The sequence below is a fragment of the Cnephaeus nilssonii genome (assembly GCF_951640355.1).
Source record: "Cnephaeus nilssonii genome assembly, chromosome: 5".
NCBI lineage: Eukaryota > Metazoa > Chordata > Mammalia > Chiroptera > Vespertilionidae > Cnephaeus > Cnephaeus nilssonii.
This window is the reverse complement of record NC_137076.1, coordinates 102,917,449-102,938,538: the sequence shown is the minus strand read 5'-3', so window position 1 is coordinate 102,938,538 and position 21,090 is coordinate 102,917,449. Positions and strand designations below refer to the sequence as shown.

At 54.9% G+C, this 21,090-nt stretch overlaps 1 protein-coding gene across 2 annotated transcripts in view; it reads right to left on the bottom strand.

The window, feature by feature from the left end:
* GABRP (gamma-aminobutyric acid type A receptor subunit pi) overlaps positions 1-21,090 on the bottom strand; it is a 33,662-nt gene that overhangs the window by 9,894 nt on the left and 2,678 nt on the right. For both annotated transcript variants that reach the window (XM_079772614.1, XM_079772613.1), the window contains exons 3-7: positions 11,612-11,769; positions 6,258-6,354; positions 5,756-5,874; positions 1,134-1,201; positions 480-697 (exon numbers count right to left, since the gene is read on the bottom strand). In XM_079772614.1, coding sequence (XP_079628740.1) covers positions 480-697; positions 1,134-1,201; positions 5,756-5,874; positions 6,258-6,310 — 458 coding nt within the window. In that variant the 5' untranslated portion in view covers positions 6,311-6,354; positions 11,612-11,769. The remainder of the gene's footprint in view (positions 1-479; positions 698-1,133; positions 1,202-5,755; positions 5,875-6,257; positions 6,355-11,611; positions 11,770-21,090) is intronic.

Genomic DNA, 21,090 nt, shown 5'->3' with positions numbered 1-21,090 from the left:
GCTACCCCATCCGCAGAGCCCCATGAAGGGCAAGGCCTTGCTGTGGCCGTCTGTTTGCTCTTGCCGGCCCGCTACCTCCTTCCCTTGCTAACTTCCTTTTGCTCTTTAGGACTCGGCTCAGCGTACTGTGAACGCATCCTCTCACCTCACCCCAAACCACGCACCTACTCCCAGCCTGGGCCCCCGCGCCCTGGACTCCCTTTGCTCCTGTGTCTGTGTGGGGACAATGTCTGCCTCCCTCTGTCTCTTCAGAGTCCAGCCTGGGGCCTGGCACAGAGCAGCTGTTCAGCAGATGCTGTGGAACCACACTGAACGAGGGAGGCCCTTCTGGCTTCGGGGCAAGCATGGACGAGGGCAGGAGCGTGGGAAGAGGCCTCGGCATGGCTGTTTGAGGGCCGGTCCCAGCTACTCAAGGTGAACCTGTGCCCTTTCTTGCACCGGTTTCCCCTCCCAGCCCAAGGTCGCAGGTGCCCACTCACCTGAGGGCATACAGGACGGTGCCATTGGAGAAGAGGCGGATGAGCCTGTTTCCCACGGTGACCTCATGGAGGAAGGACTTCTTGGACTCCACAATGTAAGTGTCTGGCACCCAGAGGAACTCCACGAGGCGTGCGTCCAGAGTGACGCTCTTGTTGCCTTCGAACACCAGCCGCTGGTCCGTCCAGCGCTGTCTGAGGTAGATGGTGGCTGTGTAGTCCTGGAGGGGGACGGGTGGGGGTGGGAGGGTAGAAATGGGTGATGAGAGAAAGATTCCGAAATCGGAAGGGGTCAAGTCTTACTCCCCTCCCCACTTCCCTGGGGTCAAGTACATAGGTCTATTGTGGTAGACACTGGTGAGTAGTTTGCTTGGGGGTGTGGCCTGTAGCCGTGAGGGAATGAAGCGATGGTAACTCTAGAATGGGAACCCGATTCTTATCCTGCACTAAATGTACCCACTCCACTCCCTCGATTCTCCCCTCCTGGCCTTTGAGTCCACTTTCCTTTGGATACTCGTTAGATCTGTTTCATAAGAATCTTCCAGAGTCTGAGTTTCGGGGTCAGCCCCCACCTAGGTAAGTCTGTTCTGTTTTCACATCCCCCCTTAAACACAAGGAGGGGGACCCCTCGGTGGCAGACGGAGGGGCTTCACTCACCATGTTACTCTCTGAAATACTGTAAATACTAGCGATGTCCAGGGTCAGGGCTATCTGAACAGGCTCTCCTAAGATTGGAGAGAAAACCAGAAAGACTTACTTAGAAACACTGACAGAAGGCTTCCTAACACTACATCAGCATATGTGTATATATTTTGTTAATCCTCCCCAGAGGATATTTTCCACCAATCTTTAGAGAGAGTGGAAGGGAGAGGGAGAGACAGAGAGAAACATCGACGTGAGAGAGACACATTGTTTGCCTGCCACACTCACCCTGACCAGTAACCCAGTAACCGAGGTATGTGCCCTTGACTGGACTTGAGCCTGTAACAGGAATTGAGCCTGTAACCGACGTATGTGCCCTTGACTGGAACTGAATCCGGGACCCTTGCAGTCCACAGGCCAACGCTTTCTCCACTGAGCCAAACTGGCCAGGACTACTTTTTAAATTAGAAAGTTCCAAAAGTAACACTTGACTGTTGGGAAATCTGAAATGCTTTAGAACAGTGATTTTCAACCGGTGTGCCGCAAGAAGTTTTAAAACATGCAATACCTGACTATTCCATTAGGGGCACTGACCTCTTTTCCCTTAGATTGTCAAAACAACCCCAAAACCAAACAAAAAAACAAAACAACAGCCAACACAACAATAGTCATCTGGTGAGAACGTATCAAAATTATACCTATTTTTTTTTTGTTATTTTGGCAAAAAAAATATATTTTTGGTGTGCCGCGGAATTTTATTATTAGTTTATAGGTGCCAGGAGATGAAAAAGATTGAAAGTCGCTGCTCTAGAAGTAGATAAACTACAAGTTAATTTCCACCCTCCCCTCTCAGGAGAAAACTTCTGTAGACTGTGCCTCCCTCTGTATGAGAGAAATGCACAAATACATAGTTCGCTTCATATAAGGGAGACCACACTATATCATTAGTGCGTATTTTAAAGGCGATCGTGGTGCTTGCTATTTTGTATTTGGAGGACTTTTCCTATGGCGCTTGCAAGGGACTAATTGCTTAGAAAAGTAATTGAGATTTGGTGCACGGATATCTTCCCCCCCTTCAACTAAGTAAATCTACCACAAGACGGCATTCAAGACTGCTCATGCGTGAGCTCTCACGCACCTATGGTACTTCTCCCCCTCCCCCCCTTCCTTTGCTCCTCAGGAACCCTAAACTAGTCAGAATCCCAGAACCTTCCCCACTTGGGCCAAACCCCTGAGAGGGCCAGGCCGGGCCAGGCCAGGGGGTTCCTCCTCAGCCTGCAGTGCGCGAGGAAGGCCCAGGAGTCAGAAAGAGGTGAGTTTGACCTCAGCTTGGTGACCTGGGAAACGTTACCAAATCTGCCAGAACTGCACTTTTCTCACCTGTAAGTGGGGGTAACACCAAGAACACCACGGGGTCACGAAAAGGGCTGACTGAGAGGAGGCATGTGATGGCTTCTTTGCAAGGTGGGGATAAGAGGGACTGTACCTCAAATGCATGCCCAGCTGGGTGGGTGTGCCGATGGGGCTCAAAGGTAGTTATCTGCTCAGGCTCCCAGCAGGGTGTCTGTCACGTGATAATAGACGTCCAGTCAATGGCATCCCCCCACCCCACCCCACACCCCACCCCCGCCTACATAATCCCAGCTAATTCTGGAAAAGGAACAAGTGTACTGACCAGGTTAGTAGATGCACTAATATTTCCTTGCAATAAATGTTGGGGGTGACTCCAGGGACTATGACAATGCAGTGACCAGGAGGAGGAGAGGCGGAATTCCAGGGACGCTTTAAAAACATCTGATCAGTGGGAATCCCACAAAGCGACCAAATTATTCATCAAAGGAACCCGAGCCATAGAATGCAGGTAGGAATTTGGAAATGGGAGTTTTAGAGCCGATGCAATTAAAAATAATGACGTTAGTAATACTTGTTCTTAATACTTGATAGAAAAGGGGAGATCTTTGGGGACAGACCCTGGAAAGGGCTGAAGGAGTGTGATGCTAGGTGGCTTTCTACCCCTCAAGGCAGCGCCAGGAAGAGAAACTTGGAGTCAGAGTGATTGGATCCCATGCCGGCCACTTCATAGCTGTGTGACCTTGTGCAAATTGCTAAACCTCTCTGTGCTACATACAGTTTCTCACCTATAAAATAGAGCTACTCATGCCCACCAGCAAGGGTTGGGCTGGGAAGGTTACGGATCTATTTGAAGTGCCTGGAACCCAGTGGCCAGTTGGGTCAGTGTGAGTTGCCTTCCCCGAGGCACGTGGAAAATGGGAAAACACACAGCCCCACTGCAGTTTTCATTTAATTTGTTTCCAGATGGCCTCGTCCAGGCCCGGCCTCAGTAGGTGCTTCTGTGGGTCAGCGCTTGCTCTTTCTTTCCCTTGTCTTACAAAGCAAGCTGTGCCACCAGAGGGCAGCTTTCTCCTAGGAAAGAGGTCAGAGCCAGTTCCTGGGCAGTGCTCAGGAGGGCCTGCTTGCAAACCGGCGCTCTGTCCAGCTCAGTCCCGGAAAAATCCTCTGCAGGTCTTGTGTCTTACAGACCCGGGGATTTTAGAACCTGGATGGACAGACATTACAGAGAACAACGACCCCTCCAGGGGCCTCCAGGCTGCCATGGGAATGCAGGTTCCTGAAGGAGCCCAGGTGTCACAGGCTGGGGGTGTGCTTTTTGGCTGAGCATTTTCACCCGAGGAGGACCTGGGCCTCGTGTGCCCTGGATCAAGGTTCAGAATGGGCACCTTACCCAGGGGCCTGACATCTCGCTGGCCGGTGAGAGGGCAACAGGAACAGCAGTGCCCTGGCCGGACAGATCCGGGAGGCAGAGACATGGAGGGGGGGACCTAACCGGGTGTCAGATTCACCTGCTTGTTGTTAGGGTTCAGCTGGGCCTGGGAAACCCAGGGGAGGTTGGAGCCCCCTGGGTCCCTTAACGTAAGGACCTCAGGTGCTGACTGTGTGGCCATGAACATGGGTCTCAGATCTCTTACCAACGGGGCGTCATTGACCCAGGGCCAGCCGCTATGCTCGGAAGTCTATGATGGCATTTGCTCCGAGGCCACCCTTCCCGTGGCCCTGCCCCACCGGGGACCGAGCGCGTCATACGGACTAAGGCGGACCTCTCCTGGGAGGCGCAGGGATGGAGACTCCTCTGATGGGAGCTCCGGCTCATGGACTCGCTGGTGGCCTTTCCAAGCACATTGGGAAGTCCGCTGCTAACATACCTCCTCCTACCTTCTCCTCCCTCCCTCCGTCCCCCGGGGTCAGACCTGTATCACAATCTGATGACGCTCCAGCTTCCCCCTTTTCCCACCCTATATCCCTTCATAGGTATGGCCCAAATAGTGTCTTAGACAGCTGGCCCCCTCTCAGTCCCTGCTTCACGGGGGACCTGGACTAACCCATTCATCCTAGACCTGCCCAGAGAATGTTATCGCCTGACGGGAGGAGCAGGAAGGAACGGGATTAAAACAGACTGCGCCCCGATGACTGGCAGGGACCGTGCTGCATGTGTATACCCTTCCCCTCATTCAATCCGCTCTGACAGGTGCATGGCATGTCCCCAGGTTGCAGAAAGGAAAACTGAGGCTCAGGAAGCGAAGGTGCTTGCCACACAGTAGAGCCAGGAGCCAACCCCAGGTTTGTTCAAGTCCAAGGCTCTCTCTACTACTTTCTGCTCTGCGGGGCGCGGCAAGAGGCCACCTTGGTTCAGTGTCCCATTTTATAAATAGAGACTGAGACCCGTGCAGAGCTGTGCCGTGGGTCTCATTACCCCCCTGCCGCCTCATTCTTTCAACAAATATCAACAACGTCATCTATGTCAAGTCCTGAGCTGCTGCTAGGGTTAGTGAGGTAAATAAAGCAAGATTCGCCCAGGGGCTGCAGCCCAGAGCTGAGACAGGCATAAAACCAGCGGCAGTGACAGCATCACCAGGTAATGGCTATGATTTGGAGTTATGTTCAAAATAAAGCATGAAGAAAGGGGATGGCGCCTGGTGGAATCCAGGAAGGCTTCTGAGAGGAGGAGGCCTTTGATCTGAGACCTGGAAGAAAATTGCCCTTTTACCAGGGAGTTGGGTTGGAAGAAGCCTCTCTTGGCAGATCAATGGCTTCAGCAAAGGCATGGAGTCCAGGGAGGCCTCGGAGGACAGGGAGCCTTTGGGGCACACTTGTGTGGAGGGCACAGGGGGTGGGATTAGAGGTGCTCAGACTGGCAGACAGATGGAGGCTGGGCTGGGCAGGGCCTGCTGTGCCATGCAAAGGGTTTTGGGCTTCCTGCTGACGAGTGGAGGGTGGCCCTGAGGGGCAGGCGGAAGGAGGGAAGACCAGGCGGACTAGTCCTGGTGAGACGCGGCGGATTCCTTGAATAATGACACCGGAAGTGGGGGCAGAAGGCAGGCAGTGAGAGGCTGTCAGGAGGCTCTAGGACCTCCCTAGCGAGGAGGAGTATTTCTTTATGCTGCAGGTGGGGGGACCAAGTGCGTTCTCCAAGGTCGCGGGAAAACTCATTGCGGCTGCGCTCATCCATCACTGCCAACCCTCCGCGGGCTGCAGGTTGGCAAACAGGGTCAGCCACCCCTCCCAAACCTCCTCGGCTCCTGTCCTGTGAATTGATGTCCTGGACAAAAAGGATGGCTTACCGCCAAAATTGGGCCTGAGAAACTTGTTATATCCGACAGTGAGGTTCTCGAAGCCGGGCAGGGAGAGCTTGTCGCCTCTGCTGACCTCCCTGGGGAGCCGACTCCCCTGCACACGCATCCTGGAAAAGAAAGCGGGGTTCGTGCACACGCCTGTTTACAGGTGAATAATGTGTACGCAAACCTGAGCTGTGTCTGCATGTACATGCCTGGGCCCGTGTACCAGCTGCGACTTTCCTGCCGACTGGACATGGCCCTACCCCACTCCATTTTATTGCCCACAGCCCTGCTGTGGTGATTTGGGGACCCTCCAAGTGTCTCCCCAATAATCCCCAGGGCGCTGTCCATGGAGGACCACTTTGGAAGCCCACATTCTCCAGGGAGAATAAACGGCAGGCAGTCCTGTGGGCCAGGGAGCTGCCGCCCCCCCGCCCCCCTCCCCCTCCCCGGGGGCACAGACACGGAGCAGTTCAGGCCAAGGCCACTGTGGGGAAGCAGAGCTCACCTTCCGGCCAGGAGACTCAGGCACAGCACGGCCAAGTGGAGACTCTGTCTCATGTTGAGGAGCCGCTTGTGCAGAGAGGAGCCCAAGTAGGAATCACCTGGTGAAAGAGGGGGGCAAGTGGGAGGCAGACAGTGCAAAGGCTCAGCCCCTCTCAGCCCAGCCTCTCACCCCCCCTCAGCCCAGCTTCCCACCCCCTCTCAGCCCAGCCTCCCACCCCCTCTCAGCCCAGCCTCTCACCCCCCCTCAGCCCAGCCTCTCACCCCCTCTCAGCCCAGCCTCTCACCCCCCCTCAGCCCAGCCTCTCACCCCCTCTCAGCCCAGCCTCTCACCCCCTCTCAGCCCAGCTTCTCACCCCCTCTCAGCCCAGCCTCTCACCCCCTCTCAGCCCAGCCTCTTACCCCCTCTCAGCCCAGCCTCCCACCCCCTCTCAGCCCAGCCTCTTACCCCCTCTCAGCCCAGCCTCCCACCCCCTCTCAGCCCAGCCTCTTACCCCCTCTCAGCCCAGCTTCTCACCCCCTCTCAGCCCAGCCTCTCACCCCCTCTCAGCCCAGCCTCTTACCCCCTCTCAGCCCAGCCTCCCACCCCCTCTCAGCCCAGCCTCTTACCCCCTCTCAGCCCAGCTTCTCACCCCCTCTCAGCCCAGCCTCCCACCCCCTCTCAGCCCAGCCTCTTACCCCCTCTCAGCCCAGCCTCTCAGCCCCTCTCAGCCCAGCCTCTCAGCCCCTCTCAGCCTAGCCTCCCACCCCCTCTCAGCCCAGCCTCTCAGCCCCTCTCAGCCCAGCCTCCCACCCCCTCTCAGCCCAGCCTCTCACCCCCTCTCAGCCTAGCCTCTCACCCACTCTCAGCCCAGCCTCTCACCCACTCTCAGCCCAGCCTCTCAGCCCCTCTCAGCCCAGCCTCTCAGCCCCTCTCAGCCCAGCCTCTCACCCCCTCTCAGCCCAGCCTCTCACCCCCTCTCAGCCCAGCCTCCCACCCACTCTCAGCCCAGCCTCTCACCCCCCTCAGCCCAGCCTCCCACCCCCTCTCAGCCCAGCCTCTCAGCCCCTCTCAGCCCAGCCTCTCAGCCCCTCTCAGCCCAGCCTCTCAGCCCCTCTCAGCCCAGCCTCTCACCCCCTCTCAGCCCAGCCTCTCACCCCCTCTCAGCCCAGCCTCCCACCCCCTCTCAGCCCAGCCTCTCAGCCCCTCTCAGCCCAGCCTCTCAGCCCCTCTCAGCCCAGCCTCTCACCCCCTCTCAGCCCAGCCTCTCACCCCCTCTCAGCCCAGCCTCTCACCCCCTCTCAGCCCAGCTTCCCACCCCTTCTCAGCCCAGCCTCTCACCCCCTCTCAGCCCAGCCTCTCACCCCCCTCAGCCCAGCCTCCCACCCTCTCTCAGCCCAGCTTCCCACCCCCTCTGAGCCCAGCCTCCCACCCCCTCTCAGCCCAGCCTCTCACCCCCTCTCAGCCCAGCCTCCCACCCCCTCTCAGCCCAGCTTCCCACCCCCTCTCAGCCCAGCTCCCCACCCCCTCTCAGCCCAGCCTCTCACCCCCCCTCAGCCCAGCCTCCCACCCCCTCTCAGCCCGGCTTCCCACCCCCTCTCAGGCCGGCCTCTCACCCCCTCTCAGCCCAGCCTCCCACCCCCTCTCAGCCCAGCCTCCCACCCCCTCTCAGCCCAGCCTCTCACCCCCTCTCAGCCCAGCCTCCCACCCCCTCTCAGCCCAGCCTCCCACCCCCTCTCAGCCCAGCCTCCCACCCCCTCTCAGCCCAGCCTCTCACCCCCTCTCAGCCCAGCCTCCCACCCCCTCTCAGCCCAGCTTCCCACCCCCTCTCAGCCCAGCTCCCCACCCCCTCTCAGCCCAGCCTCTCACCCCCCTCAGCCCAGCCTCCCACCCTCTCTCAGCCCAGCTTCCCACCCCCTCTCAGCCCAGCCTCTCACCCCCTCTCAGCCCAGCCTCTCACCCCCTCTCAGCCCAGCCTCTCACCCCCTCTCAGCCCAGCCTCTCACCCCCTCTCAGCCCAGCCTCTCACCCCCTCTCAGCCCAGCCTCTCACCCCCTCTCAGCCCAGCCTCTCACCCCCCTCAGCCCAGCCTCCCACCCTCTCTCAGCCCAGCCTCTCACCCCCTCTCAGCCCAGCCTCTCACCCCCTCTCAGCCCAGCCTCTCACCCCCCTCAGCCCAGCCTCCCACCCTCTCTCAGCCCAGCTTCCCACCCCCTCTCAGCCCAGCCTCTTACCCCCTCTCAGCCCAGCCTCCCACCCCCTCTCAGCCCAGCCTCTCACCCCCCTCATCCCAGCCTCTCACCCCCTCTCAGCCCAGCCTCTCAGCCCCTCTCAGCCCAGCTTCCCACCCCCTCTCAGCCCAGCCTCTCACCCCCCTCATCCCAGCCTCTTACCCCCCTCAGCCCGGCCTCCCACCCCCTCTCAGCCCAGCCTCCCACCCCCTCTCAGCCCAGCCTCCCACCCCCTCGGCCCAGCTTCTCCGCCTGGGCATCCCCAGTGACAGCATTTCTCACCAGGTGTGGGGAGCAGCCTCGCTCACACCTTTGGTTACACTTCCTGCTTCCCACATGCCCCTGAATGACCTCCTTTAGGAGGGTCACAGTTTAAATCCCACCAACGAAAGGCCGAGCCCTTGCTCAGAGGGTGGCTCACAGAATGAGAAAGGCAGCCGGCCCAGCCTGTCCTGAGCCCGAGACCGTCCTTACCCCGGCCTTGCCCTGACTCTGCCGGGAAGGACACCCCAACTATCCACAACCGACTGTGCCAGGTGCCCCCTTATTTACCTGAGGGTCTAGGCCTGTTAGGCAGGTCATGGACACAGGAAATGAACTCCCCCTGTGGGAAATGCTTCCCACAGACTGTCTCCCTGGTCCTCACACGGCCTGGTGAGCTGGGCGGGTTCCCCCTGTACAGACCCCCTCATGTTGTTGTGCTTCACAGATGTTGTATTTTTTACAAATTGAAGGCCAGACCCTCCACCAGGAAAACACTTCTGACTCGCTTTATTGCAGTCCTAGCACTAAGGAGGCGGTCTGGGCCCCAACTCTTAGTATCTCTGAGGCGAGCCTGCCCTGCCGCGAGCAAACGGCTGGTGGGAGGTCACCGCCCTAGTGACTGTCAGGGGGAGCTCTGAGGCCAGGGCTGGCTGCCTCCTTTGTGGAGCCAGGACACTGGCTGCCCCCTGGACCTCCTCCTGGGGTGCCCTGAGGCCACTGGGCCGGTGAGGGCGAGCACCCTGCGTGGCCAGGACTGACCGGTAGGCATGGCCCCGGCCTGGCCTCCTTTGGGAGCTGCTGTCAGATTCCCTGTGAGAGAGCAGCAGGCAGCCTGCCGGCCAGCGGTGTTGAGGCAGCAGAGTGGGGGTTGAGGCGGGGCTCAGGCCCGGTCCCCGCAGGCCCAGGGCAGACCCTCCCAACTCGGCGGTGACCTCTGTGAACCCAACCACTTCCTACAATCCGGCCCTTCTGGGGCTGAGGGTGTGACTCAGCCACTAACTAAGGAATATTATTTTACTTACAGAACAATGCTTGCTCATTGCAGGAACGAAACCCAGACAGAGATGATAAAGTTAACCGTGTAAGTCTCCACGCGTCCATGTGCGTGCATGGATTTAACAAAGGACAGCGAGGAAGTCTGGGCTGTGGGGGCTCAATATTGCCGTGAACCTAAAACTTCTCTAAAAGCTAAAGTCTATTCAACACTGTCAGCCCCTCCCTCACTTCTCTCTGGCCTCACTCCTCCAAGAGAACCAGGTAGCGGGTATTTCATCTATGCATATACCTGTGTACTTATATACACGTATATTTTTGCATAAAGAAAAAATTAAAAAGTAAAAGAGAGCTGATAGCATGCATTTTTTGCTATTTACTTTTTTCACTTAACAATAACAGCAAACGTTAAAAAAAACTTTAATGTGTGCTTGCCCTGTGCTAAGACCCTCGCACATCCTCACAACAAATCTTTTGAGCAGCTACTACCACTCTCTTCATTTTCAAGAGAGAAGGCTGAGGCTGTGAGAGGATTACAGACAGTCCCGGGGTGCACAGCAGGTGGGAGGCCACTGAGTCCCAGCAAGCTGACCCCAGCACTTTAACCCCTGAACCACGACACACGGGCCCTCCCAAATGCCAGCCACACGGTCCCATGTCGTACCTAGAGGTCTGCCTCTCTTTGTTATGGCTGCACGGTATTTCAGGAGCTCAACATCCCAACATATATATAGCACATGTCCTAGTTACGAATATTTTCAAACATTTTTATTGTTACAAAACCATATATGTAAGCTCCGATAACTCTGCACTCCGTCATATTTCTCTACCTCAGCTCCTCCTTCTCGCTCATCAAAAATACCATCTACAGACAAAACATTATCAACCCGTCAATGGTCATATTCCAACCTTCTCCCTTCGGTCCATGCCCCACTCCCTGGCTATCCTGTCCCAGCACTGCATGAAAGAGCATCATGGGAGTGACTCCCGTGCCTTCCTCCGTCCATTCATTCCATTGACCAGAGGCTTAACGAGCTCCTCCTGTGAGTGAGACAGCACGGAACAGAGCTTTGGATTCAGACACACCTGCGCCATTTAACCTCTCAGAGCCTTGGTTTTCCCATCTGACAAATGGGGGGGGGCGGGGGGAGTATTCAATGCACATTAGTTTCCATCCCCTCTCCCTCTTGTGTCTTCCAGGGGACCTCCGTGATCCCACTGTGACCGAGCACCCACAGCGCAGGCTGCCACCCAGGGCCGAGCTGACGGGAGCGTCACTCTGGGGGCACTTAGTTCGGCGCCACCTCAGAAAGGACCGGGTTAGACACAGGCCTTCACAGGCTCCCAGGTGGCCGATGGCACCTTCTCTGGACTGGCTCTGAGAAGCAGAGGTCACTCCAGTGTGTGTGGGTCCCCACTCCCGTTCCCAGAATCTCCCTCCCATGAATGCTGCGAACCCCAAACGGCTCCCTGCTCAGGCACTGTTCCCATCATCGGTCAGCACAATGCAGAAGCCTTGTCGGGAAGCAGGGGTGAGGGAGGCGTATCACCACGGGTCCTCCTTGAGAAAATCACACGGTCACCTTGTGCGGTGCGGGCCCCGGTGGGCAGGGCGGGCAGGGACGCACCTGCGGCTCAAGTGCCAGACCAGGAGCTGGGACCTAGGCTCTGCCGCCTGCTCTGAGACGTGTCACTTCTCCCTGAGGGTTAATTGTCCCCAAAGTAAAATGGGAGGGTAACCAGTAGTTGTTGAGACAACGGGGAGACCTGATACTGGGCAGGGGCTCTGCAAATTCCAGGCCCTGTCCCCTCCCCTCAGTCCCAGCAGGGCTTGTATTTGGATCTCCTCCCCTCTCCTCCCCACAAGCACCAAGAGGGCCCAGCCCTTACCAGACAGCTGCCGAGGCTGTGTTAGGGCAGGTCCTTCGAGCCTTCAGGCCGGGCTTTCAGGCAGGGCATGGTCTTCTGGGTCCCCGAGGTGCGCCCCATCCTCAGCCCTGACCTCTTGGATGCCCACACACAGATGCTCTCTGATGGAGTGGCTCGCTCTGTGGGAAACGGAGCTGCAGGACCAGCTAGGCAGATAGGTGGGCGGGGCCTCCCACCGCCCCTCCCCTGGGTGGGGCTCTGAGCCAGTCCTGGGTGTCTGTGGGAATTGCCCAGCTCCAGTTATGACTGCTGGCTGCCAGGGGGTTGTGTCTCAGCTCTGTTCCCAGGCCATAGAAGAAATCCTTGAGATCAAAGACCCGTGAAAGTCAAATAAAGTACGTGATCCCACCCCCCACGCCTGGAAGATGAGTCGCAGGTTGGCTGGATTTGGAGGACACCCGTCTATCCTGATACAACGGAATGGGCGTTAGCAGTATACATATATGGTCTTGGGCAGTGGTCGGCAAACTCATTAGTCAACAGAGCCAAACATCAACAGTACAACGATCGAAATTTCTTTTGAGAGCCAAATTTTTTAAACTTAAACTTCTTCTAATGCCACTTCTTCAAAATAGACTCGCCCAGGCCGTGGTATTTTGTGGAAGAGCCACATCAAGGGGCCAAAGAGCCGCATGTAGCTCGCGAGCCGCAGTTTGCCGACCACGGGTCTTGGGTAAGCCGATTCACCTTTCTGGTCCCCAGCTTCCCATCTCTGAGACAGAACTTGACCATTTCTAGAATTCTGATTCCAGGAGGCCAGAGCTGGCTGTGCATGGTAAGAGCACGCTGGGGATGAGCAGAAAGCAATGTCTGTGTGAAAGGAGGCTTGCAGAGCCCAGGAGTACGTGCTTTCCAGGCTGGAAGTTTCAAAAAGAGCCACAGGGCCCAAGAGAATGGAGGAGAGAGGCTGAGCAGCCAACCCGGGACGAGGTGGGAGAGCCTTCGGGAGCAGTTTGGTAGATTTCTCTCTCTCTCCTCTTCCTCATCCCTATCCCTCCCACTGAGGACTCTTTCATTCCCTGCAAAGTCCTTTAGGAGCATCCTTCCCCCACAGCCAGTCAAACCTCCCAACAGTCCTGCTTCAACAGTGCCTGTCCGTCCGCAGTGCCTGCTGAGCCCTAGTCCTCCCGTCACCACAGCCAGTGGCCCCCCCTCCCCCAAACTCGAAACTCACTCTTGGCTCCAGCCCCATGGGAAGGCTCAGGGATTCCCCGGAGGCCAGAGCTGGGAGCTGGGGAGGGAGTCCAGAGGCGGGGCCCAGGAGAGAGCTGAGGCCCTGGCAAGATGTCCCCAGGCGCCTCCTACCGTCCTGACATCACGTCCAAGCTCCTGCCCAGACCCCCGTCCTCACAGGTCTTGGAGGTGCCAAAGTGGAAAGACAGGGAGAGAAGTGGAGGGGGAGAATGGAGCTGCAGAAAGTCAAAGGAGGGAGGAGGAGGGCTGGACCTCGTGTACAATACTCCAGAAAGCCGTTGGCCCAAACCAGTTTCTGCGGTGTGCCCTGGAGCCGGGCCAGCCTCGCAAGCATTTCTGTGCAGGCTGGTGGGGAGCTGGCTCTGCAGCGAAAGCTCTCTGATGCCTCTGGAGGGGCCTCAGGGTCACCCGGGCACCCGGAAGGCAAGGCGGCTGGAACAGGCCGGCTAAGGAGCGGTTTCAGGTTCTCAGTGAATGGAAAGCGGTTTGGGGTTTTCCTCAGAATTTCCAAGATGCTCTTACATGAAACAAAGGCTCAAAAGAAACAAATACAGTTCAGAGCAGGGAGGTAGGAGTGGGCGGAGCCGGGGGGCTCCTTCTGACTCAGGAACAGTGAGACTTAGAAGAAAGAACAAGGGCCAGCCAGCTGGATGGCTTTGGGCAAGTTATTTAACCTCTCTGGACCCCGGGTTCCTTATCTCACAAATGGGGCTGAGGCAAGAATTCAGGATGACAGGTGTGACAGCACATCTGAAACCACCTGGCAAGTTGCACCTGGCACATTGCAGATGCTCAATAGATTGTTCTTTTTTTAAAAAAATATTTTATTGATTTTTTTTTTACAGAGAGGAAGGGAGAAGGATAGAGAGTTAGAAACATCGATGAGAGAGAAACATTGATCAGCTGCCTCCTGCATACCTCTTACTGGGGATGTGCCCGCAACCAAGGTACATGCCCTTGACCAGAATCGAACCTGGGACCTTTCAGTCAGCAGGCCGACGCTCTATCCCAGGCGTCCTCAAACTACGGCCCGCGGGCCACATGCGGGTGTTTTTGCCATTTTGTTTTTTTACTTCAAAATAAGATATGTGCAGTGTGCATAGGAATTTGTTCATAGTTTTTTTTTAAACTATAGTCTGGCCCTCCAACGGTCTGAGGGACAGTGAACTGGCCCCCTGTTTAAAAAGTTTGAGGACACCTGCTCTATCCACTGAGCCAAATCAGTTAGGGCTAGATTGTTCTTTTTATCCTGATGTTGTTAGTATCTTCTCATGTTTGTACTTATCTATCCAAGTATCTATCATCCATCATTAATTTCTCATTTATCTCTAGCTCCACCATTAATCTATGTATCTATGCATCTATGTATCTATCAATCTATTATCTATCATCTATCTATCTATCTATCTATCTATCTATCTATCTATCTATCTATCTAGTCTATCATGCATTCACCCTGTATTTAATCTTTCCAATCTATCATGCATTCACCCTGTATTTAATCTTTCCAATCTGATTGTTAATACTTTAATTGTTCGGGTTTGTATTGATTCTGTGTCGGCATTCAGTAAATATATTAATAGACTGATTATACCTGGGGGTCAGGGCAAGCAGAACTCAAGTCCATAAAGTAGGTATAACAGAGGGTCTTACCTCTCATTTTCAAACAAAGCTTCCATTTAGTGCCAGCTTCTTCGGTTTCTTTCAGACCAACTGAAGAAAGAGCCGGAGTGGGGAGTTTCCAGGGGAGCCAGGGTCTTCTCCCGTGGTCTCAGGCTGCCTTGCTCCTGACCCCTGGCATCCTCTGCACCATCCAGGCCACCTAGTGCCCAGGTGTGACCTCTAGTCTCAGGCTGCCTGAGGTCAGTGGCATTTCAGGATGCCCAGCTCTGCAGACATGCTGCCCACGGGCTCCCCATTTCGGTGTCCACCTCTTAAGGCACATGGCCACACCCCTTCCTAGAGTGTCCCAGAGAAACAAAGGCCAGAGTGGTCACCATGCACACAGGATACTAACAAGTCATACCAACGCTGCCCATGGATGCAGTGCGTTGAAGTTTTCAGAGCCTTTTACGTGACTGGAAGTTATCATGTTTGAGCCACATTGTTCCTTTATTCTCATTTTTGTAGATGAGGAAGCTGTGGCCAGAGCCACACATTACTAAATGATAAGGCCAGTGTGAACTGGAACCCAGGTCTTGAGATTCCCAGTCAGCTGCCTGCCTCACATGTCCATTCATTTGGAGGGTGGGGGGTATATTGAGGCACAGAGCTCAAGGGCACCAGGGGCGAGACAGCCTTGGGATCTGCCCTGGCCGGGAGGCCATGGTGGGGCAAGGCTGCCCAGCACCTGCGCTCCCCAGGGAATCCTCCCCGCAGACTAGATACCCCAAGGACCTGCCATCCCAGCTGGAAATGAAATAATTTGTCCTGGTTATTTCTGAACTGCAAGAGAACAAGACAAACTAGAAGGGACAAAGAAAGTCGTAAAAAGCTTATGAAATGAAATTTTATGTGGGATCAAGCTGAGTAAGAGAGGAATGAATTTAATTCGGTGAATTTAAATATCAAAAGCTGATGCCAGATGAATGTTCGATTGTCTCTGTGTTGAAAAGACGCAGTTTTCTTGCACTACTGGTCAGCTCCTGATAAGATATTGTGTAACGTGGTCTTCTTAGAAAGCAAAGATTCTGTTTTATCAAAACAATTTTACGTGTTTTTAGGGTGTCTTAACCAGGTCTCTGATTACTTAAGAAAACAGAATCTTCGCAGTAGGAAGAGCTAATCTGTGTTTGAAATGCCCTTGCCAACTTCCATGCAAAGGCAGCAGAAATAACAAAGTCTGTAAAGATTATGGCCCATGTGGGCCCGACTCAAGAGCCCGCCCAACAACGTCTCTGAGCTCCCTTCAATTGCAATGTGTAGTCAGTTATGTGGCTTATAACCAATCCAGGCTTTGTTTTACTTCTACAAATACTGCCTTTTGTCTTATTGTATGAATTCTTATAGGTGGACACAGCTCTCTTTTGGTGTGAAGGGAGATATAAACAAGCAAATGCATCATTTGACTATTAGGCATGTGATGGTGCAAAATATCCAGTTAAACAGAGACATAGTAGAATCGAACAGATTGTTAAACCTCAGAGGGAAGGTGGTGTGTGTGTGTGTGGGGGGGGGGGGGGGGCGGGCGGGGGTAGGTGAGAGTGGGGTAAGAGATCAACCAAAGGACTTGCATGCATGCATATAAGCATAACCAGTGGGGCTTGCATACATGCATATAAGCATAACCAGTGGTACTTATATGCATGCATACACTGAGTGGCCAGATTATTATGAACTCTGAACGCATAATAATCTGGCCACTCAGTGTATATCCTATATAATAAAAGGCTAATATGCAAATTGTCCCCTCGACCAGGAGTTCGACCAGCAGGCAGGCTGGCCAACCGCCCATGTCCCCTCCCCCTGGCCAGGCTGGCTGGACCCCACCCATGTATGAATTCATGCACCGGGCCTCTAATATATATATATATTATACACACACACACACACACACACACACACACACACACACTGAGTGGCCAGATTATTATGCATTCAGAGATCATAATAATCTGGCCACTCAGTGTATAAGCATAACCAATGGATATAGACAGTAGGGGGGTGAGGGCATGAGCTGGGGGGTAAGAGCGGCTGGGGAGAGGTCCATGGGGGAAAAAGGAGATATATGTAATACTTTAAACAATAAAGAATTTAAATTAAAAAAAGAAAACTCACAATAATAATAATAAAAAAGACTAGTTTTCCCCAGGTGAGCTGAGGTGAGGGGGAACGCTGCAGTATAGGATAGAAGGTGCCATGACTGAAGATTCTGGGACCCCTGAGTCGCAGAGCTGGCTCTTCAGTTTGCTCCCTTTCTCTCAGCCGTGTTAAAAATGGGCCCCAAAGCCTTTCCATTAAGTAGCTTGTTCACTGCCAGCTCCCCTTGGCAAGAGGCCAACCGGCTAGGCTTTCTGCACAGAAGGTGAGCGGTAGTTTGCAATTAGTGCAAACGGAGCAGGCACACTCTTGTAATCACCGTATACGTGGTGTGTAGTGTGTCGTGAGGCTGTCCACAGGGGTTCTTGTGTCAGGCGATGGCTGACGGTCACCACTCTCCACTCTGAAGACTGTGTTTGCCATGTGGATGCTGAGCCAAAGGCATGCCCAGAGTGGCATTTCAGGTTCTTCTCTTTTTGGTTATATTTTTGAGTCCCGGTGCTCAGGTGGCTGACTTAAACAATACAAGGAGGAGGCAACTGATTTCATTTCAAGAGCGGCTCATTCATTCATTAAGTAAATATTAACAGAGCACCTGCTCGGCATCCCCTTTCAGCCCAACAGGAGCGAATCTGAGAAACAAACACCCCGTGTGCTGGTTCTGAGGTGACCAGCAGTGTGTGGCTCGGTGGCCTGGACCTACATCTTGTGCGCAGTAGGCCTACGGGTCATCGTTGGTCATGAAGATGGGAATAGAGCTGAGGATTAGACAAAGCTGGGAGGGCAAGCAGGGCTGACCTGAGGATGTCCAGACCTGGGCAAGGATCCAGGATCCCCCAACATTCAAACCCACAGCCCAAAGATGGAGTGTTCATATCTCACTGTCTGCATCAGATGGTTTTAGCCAGGCAAGTAGCTGGCAAGGTAAGTGGGTGAAATATTGGATATGGTGCCAGGAGCTAGGAAAGTCAAAGGAATGGGAGGAGCAGGGTTGAATAGGGCTACCAAGATGACAGGTAAGAAAAACCCTTTCATTCCTTCACTTATTCATTCATTCACTCATCCATTCATTCAGCAAACATTTATTCATACCTAGTCTGTGAAATACAAAGATAAAACATGCTGACTACTATTAAAAATCTTAGAGCCTTGTGGGAAAGAAAGGCAAGTAATAATGATTAGAAATACTGAGTCTTGCTATGTGCTATACTTTTCGTGCCAACCTCTAATTTCCTCAGAGGGCCAGCTGTGGATTGCATTACAGGAGAGGAAACCTGAGTTTAGGGAACCCGAATCTTTTGTAGTGGACAGTAAGCCTACCTGCCCTCTGCTTTGGAGGGAGGCGAGATCTATCCATCTCCTGAGGCCAACTGCTATCCAAGCATTCTTGGAAAGATAGTCTATAACCAAGGCATTGCCCCTGCTTGCAAGATGTAAAGAAACATGAGGGACTCTTGGAAAACTGCTTTCCCAAAATGATCAGTTTCAGTTTTACAGAATGACAGCTTTTGTGGAAACAGTGAGAAGGCAACACTGAGGGAAGTCCTCAGCCTCACTATCAAAGCTGACTGACCTTGACCCTCCCTCTCCCAGCAGGATTCAATCCTGGAGTACAGCCAGGCTAGTGAAACAGGTAAACAAAGTCACCAGCAGGAGTGGGAAGAATCTGACATTCTCTCTGACTAGTATTGACCAACGGTGAAGGCTTTGCTTTACGAAAAACATGTGGCTCCATCCTCTCAGCATCTCAGAGCAGAGGCCTGGAGAGAAAGGCAATCCACCTGGGTAGGCACGGGGCAGCGTGTTGTGTACATGTGATGTCCTGGAGGAAGGGAGGACATGAGAGTCTGCTGATCTCCTGCAGCATACCAGGATCTGTGGTCAACATTTCTACAAGTTTCATTTCACTTCATCTCATTATAATCTCTTTTCCTTTTTATTATGGTAAAATACACCTAACATACAATTTACCACTGCAACAGCCGCTTAAAAGTGTGCAATTCAGTGGCGTTAAGTTCATTCGTAAGGTTGTGCAACCAACACCACTATCTAGTTCCAGAACACATTCATCACCCACACAGAAACCCAGACCCACGAAGCAGCCACTCCCCATTCCTCCCTCCCCAAGCTCTGGCAACCGCTCATCTGCTGTCTCCATGGCTTTGCCTTTTCTGTATACCCGTAACAAGCTCCTGACCTAAGTAGTGCTATTCCCATTTTACAGGTGAGGAAACTGTAGCTCAGAGAAGCTTGTATCTTGTCCAAGCTCACAGAGCTGGTAGGGGATGGGTGTGATGGGTTCTGTACTGAGCTCCCAGGTAGAGGAGGAAGCCCAGTGACTCACGTGGCCCTTGGACTTGGCTTAGAAAGGCCTTAGGAGCATGCGCGTGTCCAGGGTGTAGAACAGGGCAGGGAGGGCGAGGAGGGATCCTTCTGAATGGGAAGGAGGGAAGGAGAGGCGTTCCAGGTGGGGGGAAGGCCCAGGTGTTGACGTGGGGCGGAGGGGCAGCCAGCCAGGAATACCAGGACCCCTGTGGGCAGTTCTCTCTTGCTAAGGGGCGGGGGCAGCATCCAGCCCAGCAGGCTGGGCACGGCACACCTAACGGCTCTGTTTATTCTGGTGAGACCGCCAGGAAGCCAGCTCACTCAGGTGTCTTTTTCTCCAGGGAAACACAGGCCCATCTTTGGGTGAAAGTCTCTCTTGTCAGCTGCCAGCACCCCAGGCTGCCTGGGGGCGCAGAGTGACGTTGTGAATGGCCTCAGTCAGAGGCAGCTGTGTGAGCCTTTGTTGGTCTCCTGGGAACCCCACCCACTGCTGTCTGCACCTCCTCCTTCAGCCTTAGGGGGTCACTTTCTGGGCCTTCACCCAGGCCACTGGGACGTAGGAGCCCCTTTGCTTGCTTGGGGGTGTATGGTGGGTGTCTGAGTGTGTTCCTTTGTTCCTTCCAAAACTCAAGAGGTTCACGGCCTCTCCCTCTGGGGAATGTTGACCTTCCACCTCCCCAGCGCTTGTCACCCTGGGCGCAGAAGCGGGTTCCTAGGAGCCTGACTTATCCTCTCTGAGTGCCTCTCACGGTGTGTGGCATCCCTCCGCCCGGAGGTCCTCAGGGGGGTAAGCATTCAGCAGTGTGAGCGCTCCAGGCGGGCCGCCTGCAGCAGGTGGTGTGAGGGCCGCCTCGGCCCGGCCCCCGGGGCCTCTGGGACACAATCCTGACTGCACCTGGCAGTGTCTCACTCCAATCAGAGGAGCTGGGAGGCGAGGCCTGTGGCTTTCTCCTGGCAATGAGCTGTCTGTGAACGTGACCCCGCAGCTGTCCGCCTATCTGCCTCCCTCACACTGCGCCTTGCTCGCAGGAATTTCCAACTGTAACCTGAGTCCATGGGCCAGCCTGCTCCTTGGGGTCCAGAGGGTGAGCCTGAAGTGCCAGGTTGGGGCGAGTGGGAATGAAGGGGGAGGGTGGGTGCAGGAGACGTCTGGTTGCCTGAGAGAATGGATTTCGGGGCAAGCAACCTATTCTTTCTCGGCAGAGCAGGCATGAAGGCAGAGCCCACCTGGCCCACCCGCTCTGCCACACCTGGCCAGGTGAACGGGGCCAATCACTTGCCTCAGCGAGTCTCCACCTGGTTGAGTTGTTGTGAGGCTGATGTGAGAAAATGCATGAGCAGGACCCAGCAGGTGGCAACAAATGCGCGTCTCTCACGGTAGTTGTTTTAGTCTCTGACCCTTCCATTGAGCATGAATGTCCCCTACAAGAATGAACGGACCTGCTCAGGGAGAGCCCTGGCCTGTCCCCGCCTTTATGGGGACCTTTGTCTGGCCAGCTCACCCGCGAGGGAGTTTCGGGTAGAGAACGCCACAGAAGTCTCTCTGCCTGCTGCAAATCAGGGAGTGGACAGCTGTGGTGGTGGCAATGGTGATGGTGAGAGCTAGTATGCCATAAGCCGCTTATGTGGGATCACGCATCAGCCCCTCACAACACCCTGGGAAGCAGGTGCTGCTGCTGTTTTGTGTGCCAGGTGGGGTCCTTTAAGAAGCAGAGGCCTACATGGGCCTTCACCCAAGCCACTGGGACTCGGGGAGCTTTGTTAGCTTGGGGGTGTCTGTAGGTGTTTGAGTGGCAGAGATTTACAGGGCGCGTGTCTGTGAAGGATGAAGCGGGGCCGCGTAGGTCTGACAGCCGGAAAAAGGAGCGAGGCAGGACAGATTGGGTGGGAAGAGCCTCAGACAGCAGGCAGCGCAGGCCCGAGGACCCTCGGCCGGGCTGACGGAGGCTCCAGCTAAGGGCTCTCCTTAGAAGGGCAGGTGCTCTGCAGGAATGGGCTGGACTGTCACCCCCTCCAGCTCAGTCACTGCTGGGCGCAGCCTGGCGGAGCACGTGGCCCTGGCCAGCCTGCCACCAGGCTTCGGTCACACACGTGGGAGCAGGAGGAAGCAGGTCTTGGAAAAAACACCGATGTGGGAGAGAGACACATCGGTTGGTTGCCTC